Source organism: Protopterus annectens, chromosome 1.part1 (assembly GCF_019279795.1).
Source record: "Protopterus annectens isolate FY-2018-M chromosome 1.part1, PAN1.0, whole genome shotgun sequence".
Lineage (NCBI taxonomy): Eukaryota > Metazoa > Chordata > Ceratodontiformes > Protopteridae > Protopterus > Protopterus annectens.
This window is the reverse complement of record NC_056726.1, coordinates 130,048,145-130,076,070: the sequence shown is the minus strand read 5'-3', so window position 1 is coordinate 130,076,070 and position 27,926 is coordinate 130,048,145. Positions and strand designations below refer to the sequence as shown.

The following is a 27,926-nucleotide window of genomic DNA, read 5'->3' as shown; positions in this document are numbered from 1 at the left end:
GGAAGTCAAATGCATTTTCTTTTCTTTGGGCAGAAATATTCCTGTATGCCTTCCCACCACTGATATCCAGGGTACGTCTGAAGATTAAGATGGAATCCCTCAAGATCATTGTACTGACTCCTTTCTGGCCCAGGCAACCATTGTTCTCCCTTCCTTTAGAAATCACAGAATGGATGCACTCACACAAGAACAGGGTGTTTCATACACCTTGACATCAGTCATCTTCAATTGATTGCCTGCGTGATAGGGTCTTAGTTCTTTTTAGGCACCTGTTTTCTCAGGAAGTACAGCAGGTACTAATGTAGACAAGAAATCTTGCTATTATAAAGTCATATATTAGGAAATGTAAAAGGTTTCTAGTTGGTGCCAACAACATAACCAGCACCCATTGGGTCTATATCATATGAGCGAATCGCACAAATTGTGAACGCCCATAATATCGAATGTACCAGACCTCGAACTTCCTATTGTGGGGGGCTGTGCTCCCCACACTTCCACTAAATATATATTCCAACTCCGAGATCGCACTACAGTGAGGAAAGGGCAAATATCCCATTTTTCACTATGCCGCAATCTAAGAAAAAGCACTTCGAGGCCCAGTACATTTGATAATATGAACATTCACAATTTGTACGATTCGCTCATATGATATATATACCCCACCCATTATGGGCTAGTTTTTCTCTTGTTTTACACTATTTGTGTGAGTTACTATCCTACAGCCTTTCTTATTCCACTATCAAGGTTAATTTCTTGGTCATTTCAACATGTCTGCCTATGGATTCCCCACATTCAAGACAATCTCATTTTAAAATGTTCTTGAAAGGGGTTTTGTATCAGAGGCCTCCAAGTAAACCTGTGACTCCTACTTGGGATCTTAACTTTATGACAGAGAAGCTAACACTTGCTCCATTTGAATAAGCTAATCTGGCTGATTTGAGGTTCTTAACATGAAAAACAGTTTTAATGATTGCTCTGACATCTGCAAGAATGTTTATTAGAGGTGAAAACTCTTATGGTGAGTAACCCCTACCTCATTATCCACAGGGACAGGGTTTCTTTGAGAACTAATCCTTCTTTTATGCCTAAAATGGTATCCAAGTTTACTTTAAGCCAAAGTATCCATCTCTCTGTTTTTTTTCTGAGCCTAAACATGAGGGAGAAATGAAACTCCATACCTTGGAGATGTCCACAGACAACTCTGTTAACAGAACTAAATATTTTAGACCTTCAGATCAATTGTTCATTACTTGTGAAGGTAAGAAGAAGGGACAACCTGTGTTAAAACAGACTTTTTCCAAATGTATTTCTAAAGCTATTACCTTTTGTTATACTCACTGTAACACACCTATTCCAGGCAGGGTCAAGGCCCAATCTACCAGGGTCTGGCCTTCATCTATGGCTTTTTGGAAAGGGTTGAATTTTAGAAGCTGTTACTTGGTCCTCTGTACATACTTTTATGAAGCACTATAAGCTTGATTCCTTCTCAAGGTCTAGATCAAGTTTTGCTAGGACCATTCTTCAGGGGCTCCTGGACCTTTCTCCTCTAAATATTGTTAACCATGGTAATCTACCTATACAGCTAAGGCTATTGCAGCAGTGATCAATACAAGGAACATAGTACAGTTGAGTAAGTTGACATTACCATAATAGTAGATATTCAAATGTTCAGTGCTGCAGTAGTTGTTCCCTCCCTCCATCTCCCTTGGCTTTTGGTGTTTTTTTAAGCCAGGCTGTGGACATTTATTTTTTGTTATTCCTAACATTGTCCTTTTACGACTGAGCCTCCCTCTCTCTGCTGGCAGGAAAGCTCTGAAGGGTTTTGTACCCAAACTTGTCATTATCCCTCTGCACTAAGGAGGTAATTCAACAGACATTACTAACTTTAGACCTATAGCAACTTTATCCAACTCTCTCCAAAATACTTGAAAGTATCGTTTTTCTGTAACTGCGTGAATTTTTCCAGCTGTGTTGTTTTTAATATTTCCCATTTCTAAAACTCTAGTGTTTACTGTAAATGGGTATTTAGTATTTTCATGTTCTTTTATTTATTATTAAATATGTTGCAGAGTTAAAGATGTTAAGATTTGCACTGGGTGTGATGAGGGTGGACAGGATTAGGAATAAGTATATTAGAGGGTCAGCCCATGTTGGAAGGTTTGGAGACAAAACCAGAGAGGCAAGATTATGTTGGTTTGGAAATGTGCTGAGGAGGAATGCTGAGTATATTGGGAAAAAGAAGCTAAGGATGAAGCTACCAGGTAACAGGAAAAGAGGAAGGCCTAAGATAAGGTTTATGGATGTGGTGAGAGAGGACATGCAGGTGGTTGGTGTCACACAGCAAGATGCAGAGGACAGGAAGAAATGGAAACAGATGATCCGCTGTGGCGACCCCAGACGGGAACAGCCGAAAGAAGATGATGATTAAATATATTTAAACTTCTCATTGTGGCTGGTCATTTAGAAAAAATATTTAAGCTTTGAGAGCATTTGCATATATTTGATGATAACTCTGGCCACTCCTGAAACCCTTGCTGTTTGGTCAACATTACCATTTGTATTAGTATTAACTTTACTCAGCATAACTGGATACCTTTTTAAGAGCCTTATAGTAACTGAATGGTGGCAGTGAATCTACCTTACAGTCTGGGCAAAGTTGGTAGAGTGGGTAATCTGTGCCAGCCTTTCACAGGTGTGTGTGTGTGTATCTGTCTGTGTGTGCACGAGCGTGTGTCTGTGTGTGAACATTAAATTTCAAAGAGTGTGTAAGCTACAGGGAGCAGGGTTTCACAAAGAGGGTGCTGAACACAGCTGTGCCACTGGACAGCCTTACTGGGGACCTGGGAGGGACAGATATACAGAAAGTCAGACCCCAGGCTGACTGTGTTCCTTGTGTGCTCTTAAGGAAAATTGTGCTTGATGCAGAGGTCTGCATCTGGAAATAATGAGTGTATCCATGTGTATTCCAAGTGCACATCCCTATCCCGTGTCAGTGGTGAGGATTCAGGCTCCTTGATTACTGGCCCAGAGTGGAGATGTCACAACCACAACAAGGAGTACTGTGAAAGTCCTACTGAGGAGAGTCAAATGAGCAGTTGCTGATGCAAGACAATATCAAATGCCTTTGAGAAGTGTAAGCATATGATGGACACAAGCAGACCTTTTTTTTCCATGTTAGTTTATTATATTGGAAAAATGTAGTAGTACAGTAGTAGTGCTGTGCTGGGACCTAAAGCCATGTTGTGTTTCTGAGAGCAAGTTATTTGAGGATAGGTATTGTATCAGCTGCATATAAATGTATTTCTGTAATATATTGGAAAGGGGGGAGAATAACTATTGGTCTGTAGTTATTAAAACTCTGTAGATGTGCCGCCTTTGTGCAGTGGTATAATGTAGGAATTTTTTGCACAGTGATGGGGTGTATCTTTCCGCTATGGACCTATTAATTAGCATGGGCACAGGGAGGCTATGACTTCTGTGACCATTTTTTGGTAGTATGATGGTAGCTGGCCTACAGCTATGGAAGTAGTTTTCAGTTTAAGAAGCAACTTCATTAAGAATGAGGTAGGCACTGAACTAAAACTGAAGAGCTGAGGGTGGTTTTGACTGGACAGGTGTGGGGGGGGGGCAGATGTGTTAGTGTCTAAGAAAGATAATATTGATTGTATAAAGTGAGAATTAACCTGGGTGGGGATAGAATCTGTCACATTGTCTTTTTTTGGAGAGGGAGTGGTGATCTTGCCAGGGTGGATTACTTTATTTAGTGGTTACCCAAAATGTTTTGGGTTGTTTTTTACATTTGTCTTGTAGGTTGACATAGCATGTTTGCTTATCATGTTTGGCATGGTGTTTTGCAATTTTGTAAGATGTCTAAATTGCTGGAAGGCATTTTGAGTTTTATTTTTATACCAGTTTTTCTAGGCTTTATATCTTTTTATCAGAGCATGCCTCATCAGCCTCAAGCCCAAAAGACAGACATCTTCTGTGTAATCCCCTGAAGTCAAACTAGAATGAAAGTGAAAAAGCAAATAGGTTGAAATGTGTTGCTGCCCTCTTTTGCTGTCAGCTGTACATATTTAGCATGCCTTCTTTCCCCTACGTCCAAATGATATCCACTTGTATACACATCTGACTTCAGCTGAGGAAAAAGTAAAAAGTAACACTTACAGTAATTCTTTCAAACTATTCCTATACAGTACACTGGTCCTAGACACCTACAGTGGCATTCTGTGCATACCTATAGGGTGTGATTTTGGAGGAAAGTTAAAGAAATGACCACACTGTCCCCAGCCCCCATACAAATAATAGCAATGTCTTTACCCCACCTCTGAGTGGGGTCAGTTTTAGACTAGATGGTGGTCATGGCTGAGGACCCTACTAAGCCACTTATACAACCAGGAATGATGGCCGCCCCAAGAAGCAGTAAAGCTTCAGATGTCCTGTGATACACTTTATATTTTATTTTTTCACTTACTAGAATATTTATATATGTAACTACACACATACACACACACACCACACACAGACACACACAGACACACACACACACACACACACACATGCACGCAACATGCTTTCTAAAGGAAAATTGGAAGAACATCATTCACCTATGCTATGTATTTGAAGTGTTACAGAAAACCACAGCACCTTAATAAAACCCACACACAAATAAGGAGGACATGCAGACTCCTAGGTTCATAGGAAGTTACTAAGCTAATGGCCCTTACAAGCTTAACCAGGTTCAACCCCTGTTCCCTTAAGGGTCTAGAGATATGTATTATGTTATAAGCAGATTTAAATCATCACCGACTGCCTCTATCCAAGAGGGACACAGGTGAAACCCGTGGAGTGAATTTGTGGTTTCCCATCCAATCGTCCAAGTTATGCTTAAAAAGGGTTTAATGAAGGGCTCTGTAACTTGCATTGGAAGTTTATTCCAGAGGGGAGGCAACCTCTGGAAGACATATCTATCTCTCCAGCAAGTCCTGTTGATGTCATATGCTAGGTTAAGATCCCTATAGTGAGTGAATCGTGTACAGTTTGACTTACAAATGTGCATTTCCATTAAGGCAGGATCAGAGGTTGCTCTGTATGCCAAGCACAGATCACCTCTGAGTAGTCTATACGATACAGAGTACAGTGATTTCAGTCTGTCCACGTAAGACATGTGCTGAAGATCCTGAATTTTCTTTGTGAAGAAGCTTTGAAGTTTCTCCAGTTGCTGCAGGTACCTGTTTAGGTACATACCAAAAGGGAGCATTGTACTCTTGCCCTGTTGAGGGAAGAGTGTGTGTGTGTGGGGGGGGGTGTTATATCCTCTTTTGTTCTGGAAGCTATGCCCTTGCTCATGAGGTGAACAATATAGAAGGCCTTCCTTACCACCATGGAGACGTGGTGATCAAAAGTAATGTTGCTGTCAACCAGTGTGCCCAAATCTCTCACCACTGATTTAGAGGTTAGGGTGTTGTTACTAATATGGCAATCTTCAGGGACATCACCTTTGCCAAAAGGGATAATAATGCATTTTTTTTTGCATTGAGTTTAAGACCATGACTTTGGCACCAATCATTAGTTTGTGTAAGTCGTTCTTGCAGAATAATATCATTTGGGGACTCAATGACTGCTCCCAGTTTGCAGTCATCAGCAAATTTTGTCAGCCACAGACCGTTTGTTTTTTACCTGCACTTCTGAGAAGTAGATTCCAAACAACTGAGGCCCCAGCACCGATCCCTGTGGAACACCACTGGTAACAGGTCTGCTGTTGGAAGTGGAGTCCCCTATTTTGACTGTATGTGTTCTGTCAATGAGCCAGTTTGCAACCCACCTGAGAGTATATGGGTTGACCCTCAGCTGGGTGAGTTTTTTAATGATGCCTGAGTGGGGGATTGTGACAAAGACCTTGGTCAAGTATAGGTAGGCCATATGCATCGATTTGCCTTCATCTAGGGCCTTGGTGACAGTCTCGAAGAAGTCCACCAGAATCAATAGGTAGGATCTCCCTTTAACAAAACCAAACTGGGTTGGGTCAACTATATGAAGGTCTCCTATATCCTTATTGATACGGCCCATGATGATTCTTTTCATGGCCTTGCAGATAAGCCTGGTTAGGCTAATGGGTCTATAGTTCCCAGGGTCAGTGGATGCACCCCCTTGTGCAAGGGGATGATGGTAGCTATTTTCCATTCAGCAAGGACAAAACCAGCGCTTAGGCTGTGGCTTAAAAAGTACCCAATGGTGTTGCTAAGTCCTGTTTTAATCCATTAAGAACACAGTCAGAGATGTTATCAGGTCCCATAGAGGCTGTGTTTTTGGACTTGGACAGAGTGGCTAAGACATACTCTTTAGAGATACTAGGTGGAGAATAAGTGGAAGTATGTTTTGGGGTATATGTGGCAGGGATAGGAGGGAGAAGTTTTCACTGAACCTGTCCATTAGAAAGTTGGCCATTTCCACTGGTTCAATATATGTGGTACCATTCACTACCAGTTCAGTGCAAATTTGGGCTTTTCCTTTAAGGTTTCGGATGTAGCCAAAGAATGCCTTATGGTTAACCTTAGTTAGGGATGCTAATCTAGACTTGTGGTTAGCTTTAGAGGACTTTACAAGATGTCTTATTTGCTTATTCAAGCTGAAAAGGGTGTGCTTCCAGTTCTGAGCTTGTTCCTTCTTGCTCTTAGGCAATTTCTTACTCCTATTATATAACCTGTTTATGGTGGATGTCCAACACGCAGGCTTGTTTTTTTCTTGAGGGTCTTGCTTTGATCCTATCAGGAACGACTGACTCAACACAATTATATAGATGTTTATACAATGCATTGGTTTATATCCCAGTATAGGTGTCCTTGCAGTTAGCTGGGATAGGAGTTCTGAAGCTATTAATGCCTTCTTGTAAGAGGCTGTAGTTGGCTTTGGAGAAGTTTTTTAGCCTAATTTCTCCTGATGGGCGGCTCTGATGCTATCATTACTTCAAAAGAGACTGATTTATGATCAGACTTCACCAGGGAGGACTATACACTTGTGGTGGTGCACCATTCTACCATGTTGGTAATACCAAGTCTAGAATGTTTGGGCCCCTTGTGAGGGTGCCAGCCAGGGATGCCAGATTTGTCACGTAACAGGTAGGGACCAAAAAAAAAACAGGTCTTTAATATGGAAAAATCAGGCAGTTCCGCATTAAACAAAAGTAGCTCCATTTTGCGATTATTTGATTGGCTTGTATTCTGTCATATGGGCCAATCAGAAAAACAAAGCAGGGGCTGTTTCACTGGGATTTTAATCGGTAGTGCAGGACTCGGGATTGGGCTGCTGATCCCAGGACAGTCCCGTACCAATAAGGACGTCTGGCAACCCTGGTGCCAGCTATCTGCTCTAAGGCATTTGAGTTAACCAAGTCAAAGAACTTTTGGGCGAGTGTGCTTGCACACTGAGAATTTACCCAATATATGGACACACAGATGGAGCCACAACCAAGAACTCAAGAAGAAAAGAACTGTGAGATGGCAACTCTGTGCCACTGTACCAATGATGTGATCCTTTCCCAAATATTTTGCCCAGACCACCAAAAAAACAGCCGCTTATTGTGTGCAGTGCTGATGTCTGACAGTAATGGAAAGTTGAAGAAATAAGACAGCTCGCTGCTCTTCTATACACTTCAATCCCACAAACATAAGACACTGCATTTGAATACATATAAGAAATCCAACTGAAGCAATACATATTTTAATAAACATACTTCAGAAATGTTTCAGCTCTCGGAATGATGCAAAATCATGATTTCAAGTATCAAGACAGCTAAGCGCATGTGTACAGCTACGCTCCTTCCATAACACTTCAACCATTATGCAAAGGCACTATTTCAGTGCAAAGTTCTTTATTACTGCAACCTTTCAAGTGTTCATTATAGCTGTATTTCCTGACTGTAACCCTCTTAACAACAGTAAATGGACTGCATCAAGCAAATCCAAATGGAAGTGTATAACTCAAAGTACCTTGTTGAGCATTCATCAAACCAAGTTTCCAAATAATGACACTGATCTCCTAATATAAAAGACGGGTTGCAACCCTATTGCAGTCAATACTAGTTGTATCTTTCGGCTTTTCCTGGTTAGGGGTCGCCACAGCGGAACTCCGTTAGTCCGGTCCGCTAATGATCGGCAGTTGATTTTTACGTGCCGAGTTGCCAGCCCTGACGCACAACCTTCAACGAAGGCACGCCCATTCACGCATGCCTCCGCACAAAAGACGCTCTAGCTGAGAATCGAACAGGACGTCTTACTGTGAGGCGACATAAAAACAAACAAAAAGCTGTTAATGTAATATCCCAGCATACAGTTTGTGTTTGCAGCAACCGATGACGGTTATGTATGCTTTCACCCCTCATTTGTTCAGGCTTTGCACTTCGGTCCCATTAAAACACGCTTGGGATAGTTAATGCATATAAACATGTAATTAGTTCACGGCCATTAATATAACATTATAGGTTCATAGGTTCATACTAGGCTATCTGCCCTAGGGCATTTATAAGCCTAGCCAGAATGTGTTTGGCTTTCGCCACCCATTTTAAATTTATTTTGCTATGCCCTTTTTCGAGGTTAGTATACTGTGCCTCTGTCTAACAGTGACACAGAAGTGATACCCGGGGTAAACCTACGATCTCCCATCCACTCATCAAGATTCCTCTTGAAGAGAGTCAATGAGGGACTCTGCCTAACCTGGACTGGGATTTTATTCCAGAGTGAAGGGAGCCTCTGGGTTATGAATCTGTCCCTCCAGCATGTCCTATTTATTTCAGTGCTGAGGTTCAAGTCTCTCGCACACGTAGCTCGATGGGATTTGGATTTTCTGAGGTGCAGCATATCCATTAATTCCGGGTTGGACATGGCTTTATATGTCAGGCACAGATCGCCTCTGAACAGGCGGTATGCCACTGAGTAGAGCTGGAGTTTCTTTAACCGGGCAGCATATGGCATCTGTTTGAGCCCTTTGATCCTCTTGGTGAGGTACTTTTGGGGTCTTTCCAGTTGCTGCAGGTGTCTGGTAAGGTACATCCCAAAAGGGGCATTGTACTCAATTATGGGCATGATGAGATATGAGTAAAGAGGCATGATGATGTCCCCTGATCTAGATGTGAATCCCTTCATGATTAGGTGGGCTATATAAAATGTTTTTCTAACCACTTTGGCCACGTGGTTGTCAAATGAGAGATTGCTATCAACTTGGGTCCCCAGGTCCCTAATTACTTCTTCTGTACTTAATGGATTACCACCTATATGGTAATTTGTGGGCACTTTGTTTTTGCCAAAGGGGATGACTATACACTTTTTGGCATTTAGCTTGAGGCCATGGCTCTGGCACCAGTTGTCTGTTTCTATGAGGCCCTTTTGGAGGATGCTTGTGTCGACTGGAGAGTCGATTATGGCGCCCAGTTTGCAGTCATCTGCGAACTTGGTCAGCCACAGTCCTTCCGTGTTGGCCTGTACCTCCGAGAAATATATACCGAACAAGAGAGGTCCCAGGACTGAGCCTTGTGGGACACCACTTGTAACTGGTTTGGAGTCTGACATGGCTCCAGCAATTCTAACCATGTGGGTTCTGTCCTTGAGCCAGTTTGCAATCCATCTAGTGACATAGAGGTTTATATTTAAGCTGGTGAGCTTATCTATAATGCCCGAGTGGGGTATTGTATCGAAGGCTTTTGCGAGGTCCAGGTAGGCTGTGTGGACCACCTTCCCTCGTCAATGGCCTTGGTGACTGTTTCAAAGAAATCAACCAGGTTTAAGAGGCAGGATCTGCCCTTAACAAAGCCGAACTGGGTAGGATCCAGTGTTTGTAGGTCCCCAACATCTTTATTTATGAGGTCCATGATGATCCTTTCCATAGCTTTGCAGACCAAGCTAGTCAGGCTTATGGGGCGATAGTTTCCAGGATCCATTGAGGCACCACCTTTATGGAGAGGGACCACTGTTGCTGTACGCCACTCTTTGGGCACATATCCTGTAGTAAGGCTGAGATTGAACAGTAGTTTTATGTTTGGGTTTAGCTCTTCTTGGAGTTCATGTAGGACGCAGCCCGGGACACCATCTGGTCCCATTGATGCTGTGTTTTTTGCTTTGGAGAGGGTGGCTCTTACCTGAGTATCTGAGATGTCAGGGGGGCAGCCCTCTGCTGGGATAGATATTAGCCCTTTTGGTGGGGAGGGGGGGAGAAGTTTGCGCTGAACCTGTCAGCTAGGATGTTGGCAATGTCTGTGGGTTCGGTGTATTTTTTGTCATTTTGGACTAATTCTGAGCATATCTGGGAATTACCACCCAGGTTCCTAACATAACTAAAGAAAGCCTTGTGATTATCCTTAGTGTCCTGTGCAATTTTTCTCTCGAAGCTGGCCTTAGACGATGTTATGAGTGCCCGTAGTTTTTTGCTAATACTGATCAGAGATGCCTTCCCTTTTTAGGATTTTGCTCTGTCATGTAGTAGCTTCCTCCTTCTATTGTATAGTTTGTTTATGGCTGGGGTCCACCAGACAGGAGGTCTGCCTTTGGAGGATTGGGTCTTGGTTTTATTTGGGATCGCATGATCCATGCATTCCTGAAGGTGTTCATAGAATGCGTTTATAAAGGAATCTGCAGTCTGGGCCGTATTTTCCTCAGGCCCGGGGGCTTTGAAGGATTCCACCTCAGTTTTGAGGAGTGTGAAATTTGCTTTAGAGAAGTTTTTCACTGTGGTTTTCTGGGCAGGGGGTGGGGTCGGGATGTGAATATCCAGTGAGATTAGTTTATATCTGATCTTACCAGTGAGGGATACACTTCTGGTCTGGAGCATAGAGTCCCCATGTTGGTGATGATCAGGTCCAGTATGTTTTCCCCTCTTGTGGAAGTGTTAACAAGTTGTTCCATAGCATTTGAGTTTATAAATTCTAGGAACCTTTGGGCTAGGGTGTTGGAGCTAGAGTAATGCTCCCAGTCTATGTTTGGGTAGTTGAAGCCGCCCAATATAATGGTGTTTAGAGACCTTCATATTTTCCAGTGTTCTCAGGAAGGCCGAGTGGGGTTGATGGGTTTGGGAGGGTGGTCTGTAGCAGGCTATAAACTGGAAGGCAGTTTTACCCACTGTTAGTTGCACATGGATAGTCTCTGATGCTTCGTGCTTTGCCACCAACCTGGAGGTGTGGGTATCTTTGATGAATATCGATACTCCCCCTCCTTTTGTGGTTCGGTCCAAGTTTTGGGTCCGAAAAGCATGGTATGAGGTATAACCTGGTAGTGCTGGGGTGCTCTCGGGAGCCCTGAACCAGGTTTCTGTTACTGCACAGATATCGATGTTCTCCATGCTAAGGAGAGTTTCGAGTGCGTGCATTTTGAGGTTTAGACTTCTGGCGTTGAGTAGCATTACTCTTAGTTTTTTATCCCTTGTGATACCTATGGAGGTGGGTTTGTCTTTTGAGCTTTGCCTAAAAAAGGCACTATGGGGGTAGCAAGAGCCTTTGCCAATATCCGAAAGCCCAGGGGTGACAGGTGCAAGCCGTCCCTAGCGAAGCATCGTGGCTTGTCGAGCATATCATCCCAAGCTGACAGGCATTGGATCCCCTTTGAATGACACCAGTACTTAAGCCAATTGTTGAAATTGATCATCTTGTCTTCATATTGTGGCATCATTCTTGGTGAGGGTAAGATGCTACTCAAGGTCAGGGTCATACCGGCCTGGGCTACATGCTCAGAGAGCTCCTTTATGTCTCTTTTCATGTAGTACAGGGAGGTACGTCTCAGGTCATTCACACCAGCATGGACAATGACTGAGTCATATTTGTTCTTGCCTTGGAGTGACCTGAATGCTTGTGTTATGTGACGGATCCTAGCGCCCGACAGGCTGCTCACCGTGACCCTCTCCTTGTTCAGCCTGGTGAGCGGGACATCAGTGCGCCTGACGACAGAGTCACCTATTACAAGTGTATCAGGTGTGTTGTTTAGTCTTAAGGGCTGTGACTGTTTGGCACACTGACTTTGTGAGATATGTGTTGCACGTGTTTTGTTTTGGGGTAGCGGCTGCTTGGGTGTCTGCTTTGGAGGTCTCTGCTGCTTCGGCAGATATTTATTTAGAGCCTCCGAGTATGTTTTTGTGTGATTATGTGTTTGGTTTGCTGTCGTGGTAGGTCTATGTGAGACTGGGATTGTAGTGAGTGTGGTTTCCTTCTCCTCCTGACTGGTTATGCCAGTACTGAGTTGAAAGAGCTTAGCCTCCAGTTTGGCTATATGGTTGCATCTCTCACGTGTTGGAATTTGTTGGGAGGAGGAGAGGGTTGTCTGTGTACATGAGGCAGTTGTAATATTGACTCAAGATTCCCAGATTCACCAGCTGGACCGGAGAGGAGATTGACAACTGACCTTTGGACATGCTAGAATAATATTGGGAATTCCTTAATAATTGAAAACCAGGGCCAGTGGGGAGTGAAGGTGTAGTGCTTTTAATTTTTAGTGCTGACTTATACAATTGCTTTAGTGAGCAAGTGCCAGGTAACTTAAGTGCAATGTGTCACAGGTAACTTAAATGCAAAAACGACAAACAGTAACTTTCTTTCAAGTGAAACAAGGAAATAAGTACAGTAAGTAATGCAGATATCACTAGTGATCCATAGAAGCGCTGAGAAGCCGCGTATTAGGTGGAATTAGCGTTCCAGGGAAATAACAAGCAAACAAATAAGCATATAAACAAAGCTAGATTCAGCAGGCCTGGATCTAGTCTATGCTACAGCAAACAAGGTGTACCAATTTCAGTAAGATACAGTTCAAATATCCTTAACAATAGCGTGGTTAGTCACACCCTTGTTACTGTACAGAATACAATTCTCTAGACATGATTAAGTAAGGCCTAAAAAAGCCACGGTTTCACTTTCTCCACAACTGTCTAAATTGATACCTCCAATAAGAGTTACACAGAGATTGAAAACATAAACTAGTTTTAGAAAAGTGATGCAAGCATTTAAGTAATGGGGTACCGTTTATTTATTTATTTTTATTGCCAGGTGAATGGAGGGGGAAGCAATAACAACACAAAAGAACAAATTAAATTCTCTGGCTACATCCCTGCACGCAGCTACAAAAACAAGCAACCCCTAAAAGCTTTTTAACTTGCACTATTACGTCCACAGATGGACGAGACCATTAAAAGAAATTCATGCGCATTTCTCGTCTTTGACGGACAATAAAGTTTTTTACTGAGTTGCAAAACAAGGATTCAGACTTCGTGCTCCTCCCATATTAATGCTGCTGCTGTTAGAAAGCGTTGCCTTGGTCTATGTTGACGCTCACATGTTGTTGTTACACGTGAGATTGCTTTGATGGGGTGGTCTCTGATGACACAGCTAGCAAGATCGCCAATCACTGGTCTTACTAAATGACGGCTCGAGTTTCCCTTTTTTTTTTCCGGAACACGAGGGTTGAAAGTGCCTCACCTACAAATAAATTCATATTTTGAGTATTTTGCGTAATTTTATTTATTTTGGATTCACTTTACTGCCCTTCTTAGTACAGATAAACAGGTTTATTCGATTACATTTTAACTATAGTTTAGTTTTCTTTTTTTTTTGTTCTGAGATGAAGCAGTACGCAAACGTGCCGGCATTCTTGTCTAAACTGTGGACTCTAGTTGAGGACTGTGACACAAACGAGTTCATCTGTTGGAGTCAGGTGGGTTGTGTCCATTTAATTTTTAAAAGCTGACAAAGTATTTCATTAATTTGGTTTGGTTTGAAATATTGCATGTTCCATGTCTTTGGTAATGGTGAAAAGGGTGGAAATGGAGTCTTATGTATGCCGGCATTCATTCGTGAACGGAGCATATAAGGCCTGATTATATGCACGTTAGTTGGTGAAGCTGTCAAATAATTTACTTTCATAGTGTTAAAGTACCCGTCTCCGATTAATCTGAACGGTATTTTAATATCTACATAATGTGGTGTAGACTTGTGAATAGTAGTTGTTTATAGTAAAGTCTTATTATTGTTTATTGGCATATTTTAGTTTGTGTGTGATCAGGTAAATAGTCGACTTGACTGACAAGATGGGATTGATGTCCTAACTTTTTATTGTACAACTGTGTAAGAATGGGTAAGAAATGTATTGTAACTGTGCGAGCAACTTATTTGGGGCTGATTTCTCCCATTTTTTTAAATAAGGGCTCCAGATTATTAGCTGTACCTGGGCCATATTCCCAAGTAATTCTTTTATCACGCAGGCCACATGTTAAGTAGGCATAGTTTTTTTTTTTGTCTCCCTATCCTGCTATTTTCCAAAACCTGCTTATTGGGTCGGGCAGTTCTGCTTATGTGTGATAGTAACAGGTTTCAGAATTCTCATACCAGCATTTTCCATGGTGGTATCAGTAGAAACATTTCCCCATTGTTCCTGTTGGATCTTTTTGGGCACTGGTGATGAAAAACGTATCTGTTGTATATTTGTTGTTTGGCAAGTGACATGTGTGGCCTCCAGTTTATGTTGATCGTGCTAATAAACTGTATTGGACGAAGATTCTGCAAAACGAAGGTGAGTTTGGCAGTTGTGTTACCATTTGATATATAGAATTCACCACAAAGGGAGGTTGCTTACCTTTCTGCTGTTCGTGGACAGTGTTGACAAGGAAGCACAGCTTTGTACTAGCTTTAAATGTTTGGTCTTCATTGCAAGCAACTAGACATGTTTTAGTTGTTAAACATACTGATGAAGTAATTTGTAATTTTTGTATGGATTTTGGAATATACCTGAGTAGTGCAGTGCCACTAACAAAGTCAGTAGAGAACATTTGGTTGAATATCCCTTTAATATATTAGATGAGCCATATGTATATGGCTGTATAATAAGCTTGTGATGATAAAGAGGTGACATTTTGCAACCTTAACTTCAACATTGCTACTGACCTCAGATGTATGCCATGGATGCACCGGTTGTGACCAGGTGTCAGGAGTTTATATACAACAATCTGAAGATTACATTTTCTCAGGAACACCATGCAACTTGAGTATGTACCAAACTTATTCCCTGTATACATTGTCAAGCGGTTTTAAGATGCACCAGGTTGATTCCTCATGTACCGTACCAGTCAGCTTTAGTATGCACTAGGTTGATTCCTTATGTACCCTGTCCAGTAGCTTACACAACAGGCTGGTTCCAAGTGACATTTGTAAGCACCAGGACAATTCCCTATGTACTTTGCCAGACTGTTTTAGTACTTACTGGCCCAGTTCCCTGTGTGTGTGCTGTTGTATTATCAAAGTTTTTAGATTAGCGTACAGTTATATTTTAAGTTAATAAGAATGTTTGCTTAATATCTGACCTTTTTGCTTGAAAACCAGTTTACTCTTTTCTCACAGAAAAGTTTTTTTTCCATCTTATCGATCAGACATACTTCAAACCTTATCATTTTTCATCAAAACAACTGTTCTTAGTTATCAGCGTATTCCCTTTGATATCTAGAAACACTACAAAAGAACAGACACAATCACCAGTATTACACTTCAAATATAATAATCAGTGCACACCTGTATCCTCTCAAAAACATGTCTACCAATGTGCTAATTAAGCACATGTCTGTTCCCTGAACCAGAAAGAAGCTTCAAGCATCATTTGATGACAGCTCTGTACCAGTGACGTGGAGGAGTAGACCCCCAAATATAGCCCTGATGACCTGAGTTTGATTAGTGGCTTTTGGTGCTTGAATGGCGTAGGCAAGACAGATGAGCATGACCAGTGTGTGTGTGTGGGGGGGTGAATACACACAGTTGGGCATACTTTATGATTGATCCTTGGTAGAGGCTGGGAAGCTTGATGTACATTGTCCACTGGGAGGTGGGACTGTGGCTGAGTTGTCACAGAGGTGGGGTAATTGCATATCCTTTCTTAGAACGTAGCAGGTGTATGCAGTATATGGGGAAATTAGGAGATGTAAACACTGATAACAGTGTGATGCTGCTGCTGCATGGTACCTTTATCTCCTCACTAGTCCTGAACATGGGTTGGAGATTGGCTGGGGTAGGCTGGTTCTGTTAAGTAGGTCCAGTGAACATGGAGAGGTCCCGGGGAACAGCTGATGGTCAGCCATTAGTACTCCCTTGCAAAATAAATCTTTTGACAAGCTAAATTAATATTTTCTAAAATACCATATACCACTATTGGATAATTTGATTCTTAGTAGTGACATTGACATCAGTTTATAAGGTTACATAGCTGGGTGGCAGAATGCCACAATGACTTATTAGCAGTCAAAAAAAAAAGTGGCTAAAACCCAGAGCCTTGGATAATGAAATCCTGCCAACAGGTTAAGACGTGCTAAGCACTGATGAAATTACACTGCTATACTCAAAAATATTAAAGTTTACCAAGTGCGATGTAAGTATTTCCTCGTTTGACGTATTTGAATATTTACTTACAGCAACAATCTATTTAAATAGGCAGCATGAACTGATAATCTTTTATCTGCTTCCTAGCCCCACCTCACATGTAGGGGTGGCATTTGGTCAAATAGTGCCCTAGGGAAAAGGTCTCCAGAGTGTCCCCTAACACACCTGGTGCCTCCATCCTGGTCTACCTAGACCATCCAGATTACTGGAAAAATGCCCCTGCTAGACTGGTGCTCTAGGCAGCCGCCTAGTTAACCTATGCCTAAGGCTGGCTATGTTCACATGAATGACATTAATACGCTTGAAATTATACTGTTCTTGCTAACAGTAACCATACAAAAATAGATTATTCAGAGATGTAGACCTGACTAAGTATATGAATTCAGCAAAAATATATTTGTTTGGCTTCACTTAATTAAAACTCGCCTGTCTAGAACCAACAAATTAACCAACAAGCACATCATCCTAAAGTGGATTGTAACATCAAAAATGTATAATCTTACTGAGACAGAGTCCATTTTTTTTGGAGCTGAACATAAATAAAATGGTTTGCGTGGGTTCACAGTACATATGTGTGATCCAAAAAAGGTATCAAAAATCCCTTTTCATCTCTTGACTTGCACAGTGCAAGTGGAAACCCTAAAAACTTTACCACTAGGCTGTGCCATCTGTTGCGTGTTTCAGCTACACTTTCATTAACATACTTAACCAATTGGCACTGATCTGATTTTTTTTTTTTCCTCTCTAGAGGGCAGTACGTTGTTTTACGTCGTCATCAGCCATCCATCCTCAACCCCTTTTCCCATTTTGCACATGTGGTCGGGTATCACTTCAACAGTGACAATCATCTCGAGCCAAGATTTACACCGCCGGGTGGCTAGCCCTGCCGCTGTAGTTCTTCTGTCTGCTCACTCGCACCTACAGCCAATTTAGAGTGTCCAATCCACCTACTGCATGTCTTTGGAATGTTGAAGGAAAACGGAACACCTGGAGAAAACCCAGGTGCAACATGAAATGTCTGGAAAAATAAAACAATACAAAACCCTCAAACATCGTAAAGAAAATGGTGCCCCAAACAAACAATACAAAACCCTCAAACATCGTAAAGAAAATGGTGCCCCAAACAAACAATACAAAACCCTCAAACATCGTAAAGAAAATGGTGCCCCAAACAAAAGGAATTATTTTAATAATGTAAATTGATAAATATAATCCAAAACTTTGAAACTCTGTTAACAAAGTATAATCTCCTTGGGATGAAAAGATCCCAATCTAATCCCTTTCAGAGGAAACGGATTATGATGTAAGCTAAGATGAACGTAAATTTTATAGAATGTGCCCCAACATATGCCTTTTTAAGTATAAATCACGGCAAGCAGCTCATGTATGACAGTTATGTGGTGTAAGGGTGCAGTACATCAAAACATTATTACTCAAATTCAGGCGAGCTTCCCCAACACCCAGTAACCTTCCTTGTGAAGATTTTAAAAAATGACATTAGTATTATTATAACATATCTCATTGCAACCCTAATTAACAAATCTGATCACAGAACAGTACGTCCCTGCCATCTAGTTGGAAGCCCGTATTAAACCTCTTCACAAAATGGGAACCATTGTTGAAATGTCTCCTATCCAAGATTCTTGGGAGAAAAAGTGTGCCGGTATTCATCTCTTCAGTCATATAACAAACAACTTATTTTTGTATACTGCTTCTATTCAGATCACAGTACTAACAGCGCATTGATTTTCCAAGGCAAAATAAATCAGCTAGTTTTTTTTTTTTTTTTTTTTTTTTTTTACTTTATGTCTCGCATCATCTAGTACTACATGATTAACTACCTTAGATATTTGTTAAATACCCTGAGTATCAGCAAAGTCTCTGTATGCTGTCTACATAGATACTTACAAGATGCATCACAGGCCATCTAGTGGCATTAATTACACGTCTTCAAACAGGTTTCAGTAGGAGCGCCTAGAGGATTCATTGAGTTCACTTCTCTGTAGTCATTAATGACTTGCACAAAAACATTTAAAACTCTGATTAAATACGGAGTGCCAATACCACTGCCATTATCTGCCCAGCCAAATCATTTGCCCATTTTCAAGTTACAGCACAACACGCCTTTCGTAACTTTGAGAAGTAATCACACAGAATCTCAGCTGATAGTAAATCCTTAAACTTCTAATCTTATTTTGTTTATTCCCACCTTATACTGACATTTGGCCTGCACATTTAATATTCTAGAATCAAATAACACCATTATTGAGCAAGTAACCCAGACTAAACTTCTAGATGTTATCATAGACTAAAATCTGAGCATCATTACATTGTATCCAAAGCACCCAAGAATCCAGGTTCTGTATAAAGCTAAGCCTTATTTAGAAGAACAAGTACTAATAAATTTACAAAAAAAAAAAAAAACCATAAACTATAACAAACCTGCAATACAGCTAAATTTGCAACACATTTTTGTAATTAAACACACCACTTTCAGTGCTTGGATAAGCTACAGTAGCTAAATCTACAAAATAATTTGACTTTGCCGTAAACAACCAGATTTCCTTGTTTAGCAATGATATGCTGAAACATATCACCTCTTCAGACCATTAAGGTTCAAACAAAAACATCTCCTCAGTACAAACCATGCTGGAGACTCTTAATACTTCCTTTGTTTTGCAAAACTATGACACCCAAAATTAGAGATGAAGCCAACAATTAGCTAACAAAAAAAAAAATGTGTGTAAGGAGTTGAATATAATTTGCACTCCACATGAAGTTATGTACCGCACCATATAAATCTGTAACCGTGCCTGTATTACATCTTCCAAATAGTTTATCCTCCTCTCCTTCTTTTCCTTTCAGCTTTTCCCGGTTAGAGGTCGCCACAGTGGAACAACAGTCTGCAGAACAATTGGCAGTGGAGTTATATGGTGTTGAGTTGCCAGCCTGGTGCCCAATCTTCCACAGAAGGCATGGACACACACACTTGCACCTAGGGCCAATTTAGAGTGTCCAGTGCACCTACAGCATGTCTTTGGGATGTGGGGGAAACAGGAGCACCCAGAGGAAACCCACGCAACCACAGTGAGGACATGAGGACTCCGCACAGAACGCACCCCAGCCAAGAATTGAACTGGAGAACCTCTTTCTGTGAGGCAATAATCAAATCACCATAATAACCAGAAATTATGTTTGAAAATCATGAGTATAATTGCCAGATTTCATCTAATGAAAATGGAGTTTCATGTTTTGAAAGCACACCTCCTGAATTTCATGGATATTTAATGATACAGATAGCCAACTGGCAGTGTGAACATTTGCTCTAATTGATTTTCAGTGTTGAAGTGATATCCCAATCCCATATGCAAAAGTGGGCTGGATGGATACTTCTCATAATAAGAAATGGCAGAACCTGCATCCTTCCCATTTTTAACAAATGTCTGTAATGTGAGTGATAAAATCTGTGTTGTAATCTGAAGCAACATCAGAACCCTCTGCCTTGTAGCCTCTTGATCCTCTGAAACAGACTGCAACAGTGATGGACCCTGATATATGGGAACCCCCCTAGACCAGTGATGGCAAACCTATGACACATTTATCAAAGATGACATACGCCACAATGTTTTTGGGTGACATGGCAGCGATCACCAACACCCGAGTTAACAAAGACACTGCTTTTGCATTCATTGTTCACCTGAAGTGCACTGAATTAACTTTGGTTTGGTATGGCAAAAGCTCCTGGCACACAATGTTCGCCATTACTGAGGGCCTAGACCTTAGCCTGGCACACAGCAGATACGCTTTGAGACATATAGTATTTCCAACCTTAGACACAAGCAGTGTGCCTTCAGCAACACAGTTACACATAATTAAACATGCACACTCAGACCACAATTCATTATTTAGCAATTTTTACCACACTTATGACCTTGGTCTTTGGCAGAATAACAAATGTAGCAGAACAGAACCCTTAAATAACTTGTTAAATCATGTGACACCAATCATACGTGAACATTTAGAAACAAATGTTAAATATCTGTATTTAAAACTTACTTAAAAAAACCTTCAAATTATGTAAAACAATCTGTGAAAAATTAATTTATGAATTAATGTGTATAATTTACTTGTCCTCATAGTTAAAATGCTTTTAATGGATAAACTTGTCATATTATCCTAGTGGCGTAGTTCCATTCAACTTTATTTGCCAAAAACAATTCTCTATATGAAAATGTGTTTTGCCACGAATTACTTTGATTTTTATAAATCTTTTCCAGTACAAAAAACATCAACATTCATACAAGTCTGCACATGCCTAAACAGTGCATTCTTACTATCTGTATTCTTTTTTTTAAATATTTTTAGTATATTTTCATAAAACATAATCATTATAAAATTTATAATTAGAAATCTACGTACATATTAAAAAATAAGAAACAACCAACCTACTATTTACAAGAGTGTCCATCAGCCTTCTAGTCATTTCTGATGTTGCATGTCTGTTCAATTCCAGAATGCTTTATTTCTGCTTGTCAAGCAGTTCTTTAAATTTTGTCCATACATTGAGGCAGGAGGCAATTCTGTTCATTCTCAATGTGATTGTAATAATTTCTAGATCAGTTACTTAAGTTACTAAACTTATAAATTCTTTAAATGAGGGAGTAAATTCATTTTTCCATTTTTGTGTGATCACTTTTCTGGAGATGGTCAGTACAGTCCACAATATGTAGTATTTCGTTTTTTTAACACTAGTGGGAATAGGAGTATTAAAAACAATTGATGATTTAGATAAAATAAATGCATCTCCAAAAAATGCCTGTAAAAAAATAATAATTGTTTGTGTCTATTCGGCTTTTCCCGGTTAGGGGTCGCCACAGTGGAACTCCGGTCCGCTAATGATTGGCAGTAGAGTTTTACGTGCTGGCTTGCCAGGCCTAACGCATAACCTTCAACGAAGGACCGCCCGTTCACGTATGTCGACACACAGAAGATGCTATAACTGAGAATCGAACGGGAAACGTCTAACTGTGAGGCGACAGCACTACCGCAGCACCACCACCGCAGTTGTAAAAAAATAATATTTTTCTAAAAAGGTATCAAGACAGTGCAGTCAAAGAACCTTTGTTGCCAGTCTGCTTTTAGTTCTTTCCTGCATCTCCAACAAAGTTGTTTTTCTTGTACAGAAGTTCAGTTTTATGAGGGGGAGAAGGACGACCTATGAAAAAACGTCAGTGTAGACAAATGCCATCTAAGAGATGAGGTATTATGTTTAGATGATAATAGAAATATATGTTTTGCCTACTTCATTTCATAGTCTATTATTGATTTGGGTAAAATAGTTCCGGTATGTATCATTACATGTTTTAGTTTCCCTCTTTGTACAATTTGGACAAGAAACCATGTCCCAAGGAGTTTTGTTGTAATAAAAATGTGATACATTCAAATCAATTTTGGGATATGATCCCTTAACATTGGTTGCATTGACTTAATTTCCACTTCTGTGTATAGTCTACGAGATTGTATATCTACCATGTCTTTATCATCTTTATCCAAATCATATTTATTCCTAATGTAATCTACTGAGTGTAGCTTTTAATCTTTAACTAAAACCAGTGCAATGGATCTTTCCTCTTTAAAGGCAGCCATTGTTTCTAAATTTGAAGTAAAGACATTAACAGTATATGTTATAGGAAACATAAGGAAGATCCATGCTTTAAAAGACAGATTTCTATATATAAAATTTATAAAAGTATTTAATATAGTCAAAATGAAGTAAGAATCACTCGTTTGGTGACTTTGTCCTGTAATGTAATCCTTTAATAACCACAATAAGGTGTTATTTAATGTAAGATTATTATTAGTATATCTATTAAAGTTGGAATGCATAAAAATCTAGCTGTGTAGGTGTTGTTGATTCACAGACATATTGTTTTCATAACTGATAATAATGAATATAATTCTATGTCTCGTAGTCCTATTCCCCCTACTTCCCAGTCGCTTATATGATGATTTAATGCAATTCTTGGTTTGTCAGGGAACCAAAGAAATTTCAAAGTGAAAGTGTTAAAATCTTTAATACAGGTTTTCATAGGAGGGAATGTTAATAATTGAATAATATATAGGATTTTTGTCAAGGTAATCATTTTGATGATAGAGCCTTTCTTCCATTGCAGGGACATTTTATTCTAATTGTCCATTATATTTTGTATCTTTACACAATTAGTATAGTTATAATTTACTATGTCTTTAGTATTATCTATTATGGTTATTCCCAAGTAATTACTTTTCTTTTTTTTAACAATATATTTAAGGAACTTATTTGGGATTTTGTTCTTATTTATGTTTCAGTAAAATTTTTGTTTTATCATTAAATGTTAAACCATATTTTCTTTGAAATAGTTCCATTGCTAAAACAGGTGCAGGTATAGATTTATTATTATCACCACTCAATGTCAATAAGTTGTCATCTGCAAACAGCTGAATTTTAGAACTTGAATTCTCTGTTATTTTAATAATTTTATATATGTATTTGATCTAATAAAATTAGCAAAAGGTTCCAGAACTTTATCCTTCTTTCCTGCTATCAGTTGTGCTGTGCTCTATCCAGTCCATTTGCCTCTATCATTAACATGTTGTCCTTTTTTTTTTTTCTATTTCTGAATCACATTTTTTTATACTAACACTATACCTTTGACTTTCTGCTTGCACAATTAAGATCTGTTGTAAACTAGAATTATAGCATAGCTGGGACAGTAATGAATATATAAATTTTGTATATTTCTTATAACATTTGTTTTTCTTGCTCCTTTGTATTCTCAAGATGCATATTACAAACTTTGTCTTGTTAGTCTGCTTTCATACACTATCGTTAAGAAAAATGTGTTACTTTTTGACTGTCCCATTGGAATATTCTGTTTAAAAGCATTTTCCTTCCACAGTTTTTGGAGTTTTTCTTCTCGGGCTGCTGCTCAAGAGTCGAGCTCTTGGCTCAGTCTACGGTAAAAAAGCAGAATTTATGTATATTGTACTCGTGTATAAATATTTATGGTTGAGTACCTGTTACATGTTTATTTTGTGTGATAAGTGAACTTCTGAATTCTACTGTATAAGCAAGCTATGCTGCAGTCTCTGGATCAACAACTATATATGTGACTGAATAACTTATCTAGGACTTTGGAAAGTGTGTATGCAGTTTTATGAATTCGAAATAAACAAACCTACATAAATACGCATAAACGGCTATGAAAAATGTGTAAGAGCATTTGTATGTGTGCATGAGAAGCATATTTTTAAAATGTATGCCAGATAATCACTTGTTTACCCACTGGGTCTAGGAGCAGTCCACTACCATGACCAACCAAACATACTTACTTCAGTTAGCTAGCGGTAAGTAGTGGAAATCCACTTGTCTTTCATAGTACTTCCTACTCTAACAGGCACAGCATTAGTCTTAATGGCTGGGATTCAGAAAAGCATACTGCATGGGGAAGCTTTAACATGACTTTTCTCCCCTTGCAGTAACCTTTTCCAGTGCTTACACAGTTGTACCATTTAGGTTTCCCATTAGTGAGAGCATTGGCATGGAGGACAGCTTTTCTGGCAGAGAAGCACTCAAGACCATCCAAGGGAATGGCTAATACTAATCAGCCATGTGCTTTCCTCTGGAAATGCCAGTGGCTCTCAGTTTATGCTGCTGAGCAGTTCAGAGACTTGCTTGGCAGTGTAAAAGTTTAGTGTTGGAGAAAAAAATAATGCCATCAAAAGACTCTGGTCACCAATTCACGTCTGGAAGCTGTCAAGGTGTGAATAAGTTCAATGAAGATGTGTTTGTGTGTGTGTGGGGGGTAGCTCTTCTGTATGAGTGCTCGTGTTCTTGCGTGCATGTAGGGGGGTTGCATTTGACCAGTGCATTGCTTGTGCTTTCAGGGAAAACACTACTGCCACCACCAGGCCTGACAGTGCTGTGTCAGAGCGCAATTTAGATTTGTACTAATGAGCCAGTAAAGAGGTCTTTCTCATTGTGGTCATAGCTGTCTCCAAGTCTCATTTTCCCTCTGTCGCAGTAATTGGCTTACTTGTGGTAGGCAGTTGCAGTAAACAGCGGGCATTTTTCTAAGTTCTAGTGAGTGTTGCTGATGCTTGTCAAACTTGCCAAGTACTGCAAAACAGCAGACCTCATGTCTCTTGATTTTTGTGGACATCTCTCCATTTGTCAGTAACAAATGTTTTCTGCATTGTACTAGAGGTAAATGTTTGTGGGGTTTATTCATTTTGTGTGCACGTTTGTTTACATTTCTGCACATACAAATAAAAATGAAAATATGCATGCACAGAGCAGAGTCGTGTATATGGCTGTATTGCACTTGTGTTTTATATAATTTATATGCGTGTGTGCAGGTGTTTGTAAATATGTAAACTTGCAGATGTACATAATGTTTCAGTCCACAGTGGATATAAAAAGTGTACACACCACTATTAAAACACTAGGTTTTTGTGATGTAAAAAATGAGACCACAATAAATCATATCAAAACTTTTCCCACCTTTAATGTGACCTACAACCTGTACAATTCAATTGAAAAACAAACAAATCTGTTGGGGGGAAATATAAAAAATGCACAATAAGCTGGTTGCACAAGTGTGCACACCCTTAAACGAATACTGTGTTGAAACACCTTTTGATTTACATAGAAGTGTGCATGTATCTCTCAAGGAATCTACAGTGAAGCTTGGAAGTCTGCTACGTAGATGAGCATAGGACAGTCGGTAGGATCTACAGGTTGTCCTGCTCCAAAACACCCGTCTCTCATCTCTACAGAGGAACAAATGGGCCAGAGGGCAGTTGCCCATGTGAAGGAAAAAAATGGGTCAATTTGGTGCAGGAAAGGGAAACTTTCTATTGCTGCGGACAAAAAATGTTGCAAACTCTTATCCCTCATGTGCGTGGTTGCACATACTGACGGCTGAGGATCCAAGCTTCATATCCTTCAAAAAACTTTTATTGGTGCTCACCAAAAACTTGAATCTACATTCCAGAAAAGTTACGTTTTTCATTCTGTCATATTTCATCCTATTGATCCAAAGTGTGTTGTCCTAGTCACAACTACATCTAGAGCACTGGCAGCAAAAACATCAATTGTACCATATAGTGCTTTACTTAGTTTGCTTAGTTTTTTACTCCTTGCTGCTCCAGTGTAGCAGCTACAATTTATTGATTCATGTTGTGTTTCTTTCCTAGGATCAGCAATCTGAGATTGGATGTCTGTTCTCATTACCTGCAGGTCTAAGAATACCAGGACATGGGTCAGCTTAGTTATGAGAACTTTCCAAGGTTTCGTAGCAGCTCCCCTATACCCATAATCCCCAGGCTGGAAGGTTCCTTCTCCAGATATCTCTAGGAGCAATTGCAAGGCCCTAGATGTCAGGATTGATTAGAGCTTTGGTAATGTGGTATCAAGGTTAGCTCAGACTTTGCACTGATGTTTGCAATTTTGACTTGAAAGGACTCTGTGTCAGTGAGAATCTTTTAATTTGTACTCATTTCGACTAGTTTAGCCATGGAATCCAATTTAGTTATGGATTATTTTCTGTCTTGCTTATTTGGCTAGGTATCCTTTAAGAGGGAACAATGATTTTACCATAGCTTTTTTGAAGAGTGGTGCTCTTTTTAAAGAAATTATCATAGTTTTCAGGTTTTTGACTTGGTCTCATGTATAAACAACACAGCAAATCCTGTTGTGTAGTTTGTGATGGGAGTCCAAGCCAGAAGTAAACAAATTTTGATATTTGTACTGAAAGAAATGGCTATGATGGAAACGGCAGCGAGAAAAGGGAATGCTGTGTTTGGGGTGTAGATCACTTAAGATAGTCTGAATAACAACAGGTAGGTGGTGGAGGTGTTTAAAATGTTGGCAGATAACCAGGTATTATGGGCAGTAGATTGCTTGGACTCAGTAGCATAGCAAGGGTGGGGAGCAGACACTCTGGGCAAATCAGTTGGGAAGTGCAGTTCCCACATTTGTTTCTGTACTAATATTTCTGAATGCTAGTACAGAACTTCACTTCAGCATGCCTGTGTACAGTAATTGTACTTGTAGCCAGAGTAAAAATACAAGAAGTCCTGTTTTTCTCTCCTCCTCTTCATCTGAAGATCTGAGGGGATGGAGGTGGGTAATGGATCCGGCTTGGAGCCCGAGGTTAGGAAAATGGACCTTTTTTTGGCTCCTCAACTGAAGAGCTAAAGGGGCAGGGTGCCAGATTAGGGACTGGCACCGGGAGCTGTACGAGCCAACTACAGCTCTAGTTCTGCTTGAACTAATGTATATTTTTGAAGTAAGTTGGAAACTGTCCCTAATTTTATAGTGTCCCCTTTTGCCTCATATCTTTTTGATCTGTTCTTTGTATAATGTGTTGATTCTGGCAAATCACTGCTTTCAGTTACTAAATGTCAGGCATTTGAGTTCATATCCTTCAGAAAACGCACGCTGGTGCAATACTCGTTTTCCTAACGTTTTTTTAAGCATATTATAGCACTGTTTGACATATTTCTCTGATTTTTGGGCCTTAGTCCCATAGTCTTGTGCTAGGAGGTTGACAGCTATGATTGGAATGCTTATATTTTAACTGTGTATTCTGTATAAAATAAATTGTACATTAGTATTCATACAGTTAGACATCTGAAGTCTAACTGTAACAGTTAAGTCCCTAAAAGTGGTATCAAGAGCTAAAAATACTGCATCAATGGGTTCTGACTACATCCCTGGATGCATCTTAGATAGCATGAAGAATGGTTTACCCAACACCCAACACTGTTCAATTTCAGCTGCTGTACAAGTTTTGTACCAAGCAAATGGAAAATCACTACAGTCATTTCCCTACATAAGGGAGGACCTCCCACAGATCTAGGTAGTTGCAGACCCGTAAGTCAGACTAGCCTCGTATGCAAAGCCATGGAAAAAATTTTCATGGAATTAATCAAGACATATGGAACCTCCCAACATTGGACTTCTCATTTTGCATTCGTCAAGGGCAGGTCATGCTTACTCAGCCTGGTGGATTTTTTTTTTTGAAAGGGTCCCCATAGTAACGGATAAGGCAAAACTGTACACATTGCATAACTCAACGTGGTCAAAGCTTTTGACACCGTTCCCCACTCTGGCATAGTAGAGAAGATAAATGAACTAGGACTAATGGGAATAAATACAGGTCACCTGCTGGATTTCCAGCTGGCTCACAGACAAGGTGCAAGTAATCAAAGTAGGGGAAGTTACCTCAACAAAGAAAACATCAGCAGTAGAGTCCTCTAGGGTTCTGTGCTGGGACCCCTCCTGTTTGGCATCTTTTCTGAAGTAAAAACTAATGCCAAGGGGCTTTGGCTGACTTAAGTTTGCAGATAATTCCCAGATGATAGGAAGGTTTGTCCCCAAAAAAAATAACTATTGTCAAAGTCATGGTCTGAAACTAATGCCAAAAAATGCATTATTGTATCCTTTGGGAAGTCCTCTACCCCAGGGAACAACCACATTGACAATATGCTCCTAAGA

At 40.1% G+C, this 27,926-nt stretch overlaps 1 protein-coding gene across 2 annotated transcripts in view; it reads left to right on the top strand.

Moving 5' to 3' along the window:
* The first annotated feature begins 13,287 nt into the window (after positions 1–13,287).
* HSF2 (heat shock transcription factor 2) overlaps positions 13,288–27,926 on the top strand; it is a 912,698-nt gene continuing 898,059 nt past the window's right edge. Inside the window, exon 1 of one of the 2 annotated variants that reach the window (XM_044073756.1) lies at positions 13,288–13,679. In XM_044073756.1, coding sequence (XP_043929691.1) covers positions 13,587–13,679 — 93 coding nt within the window. In that variant the 5' untranslated portion in view covers positions 13,288–13,586. The remainder of the gene's footprint in view (positions 13,680–27,926) is intronic. The other variant, XM_044073761.1, reaches the window with a different exon arrangement.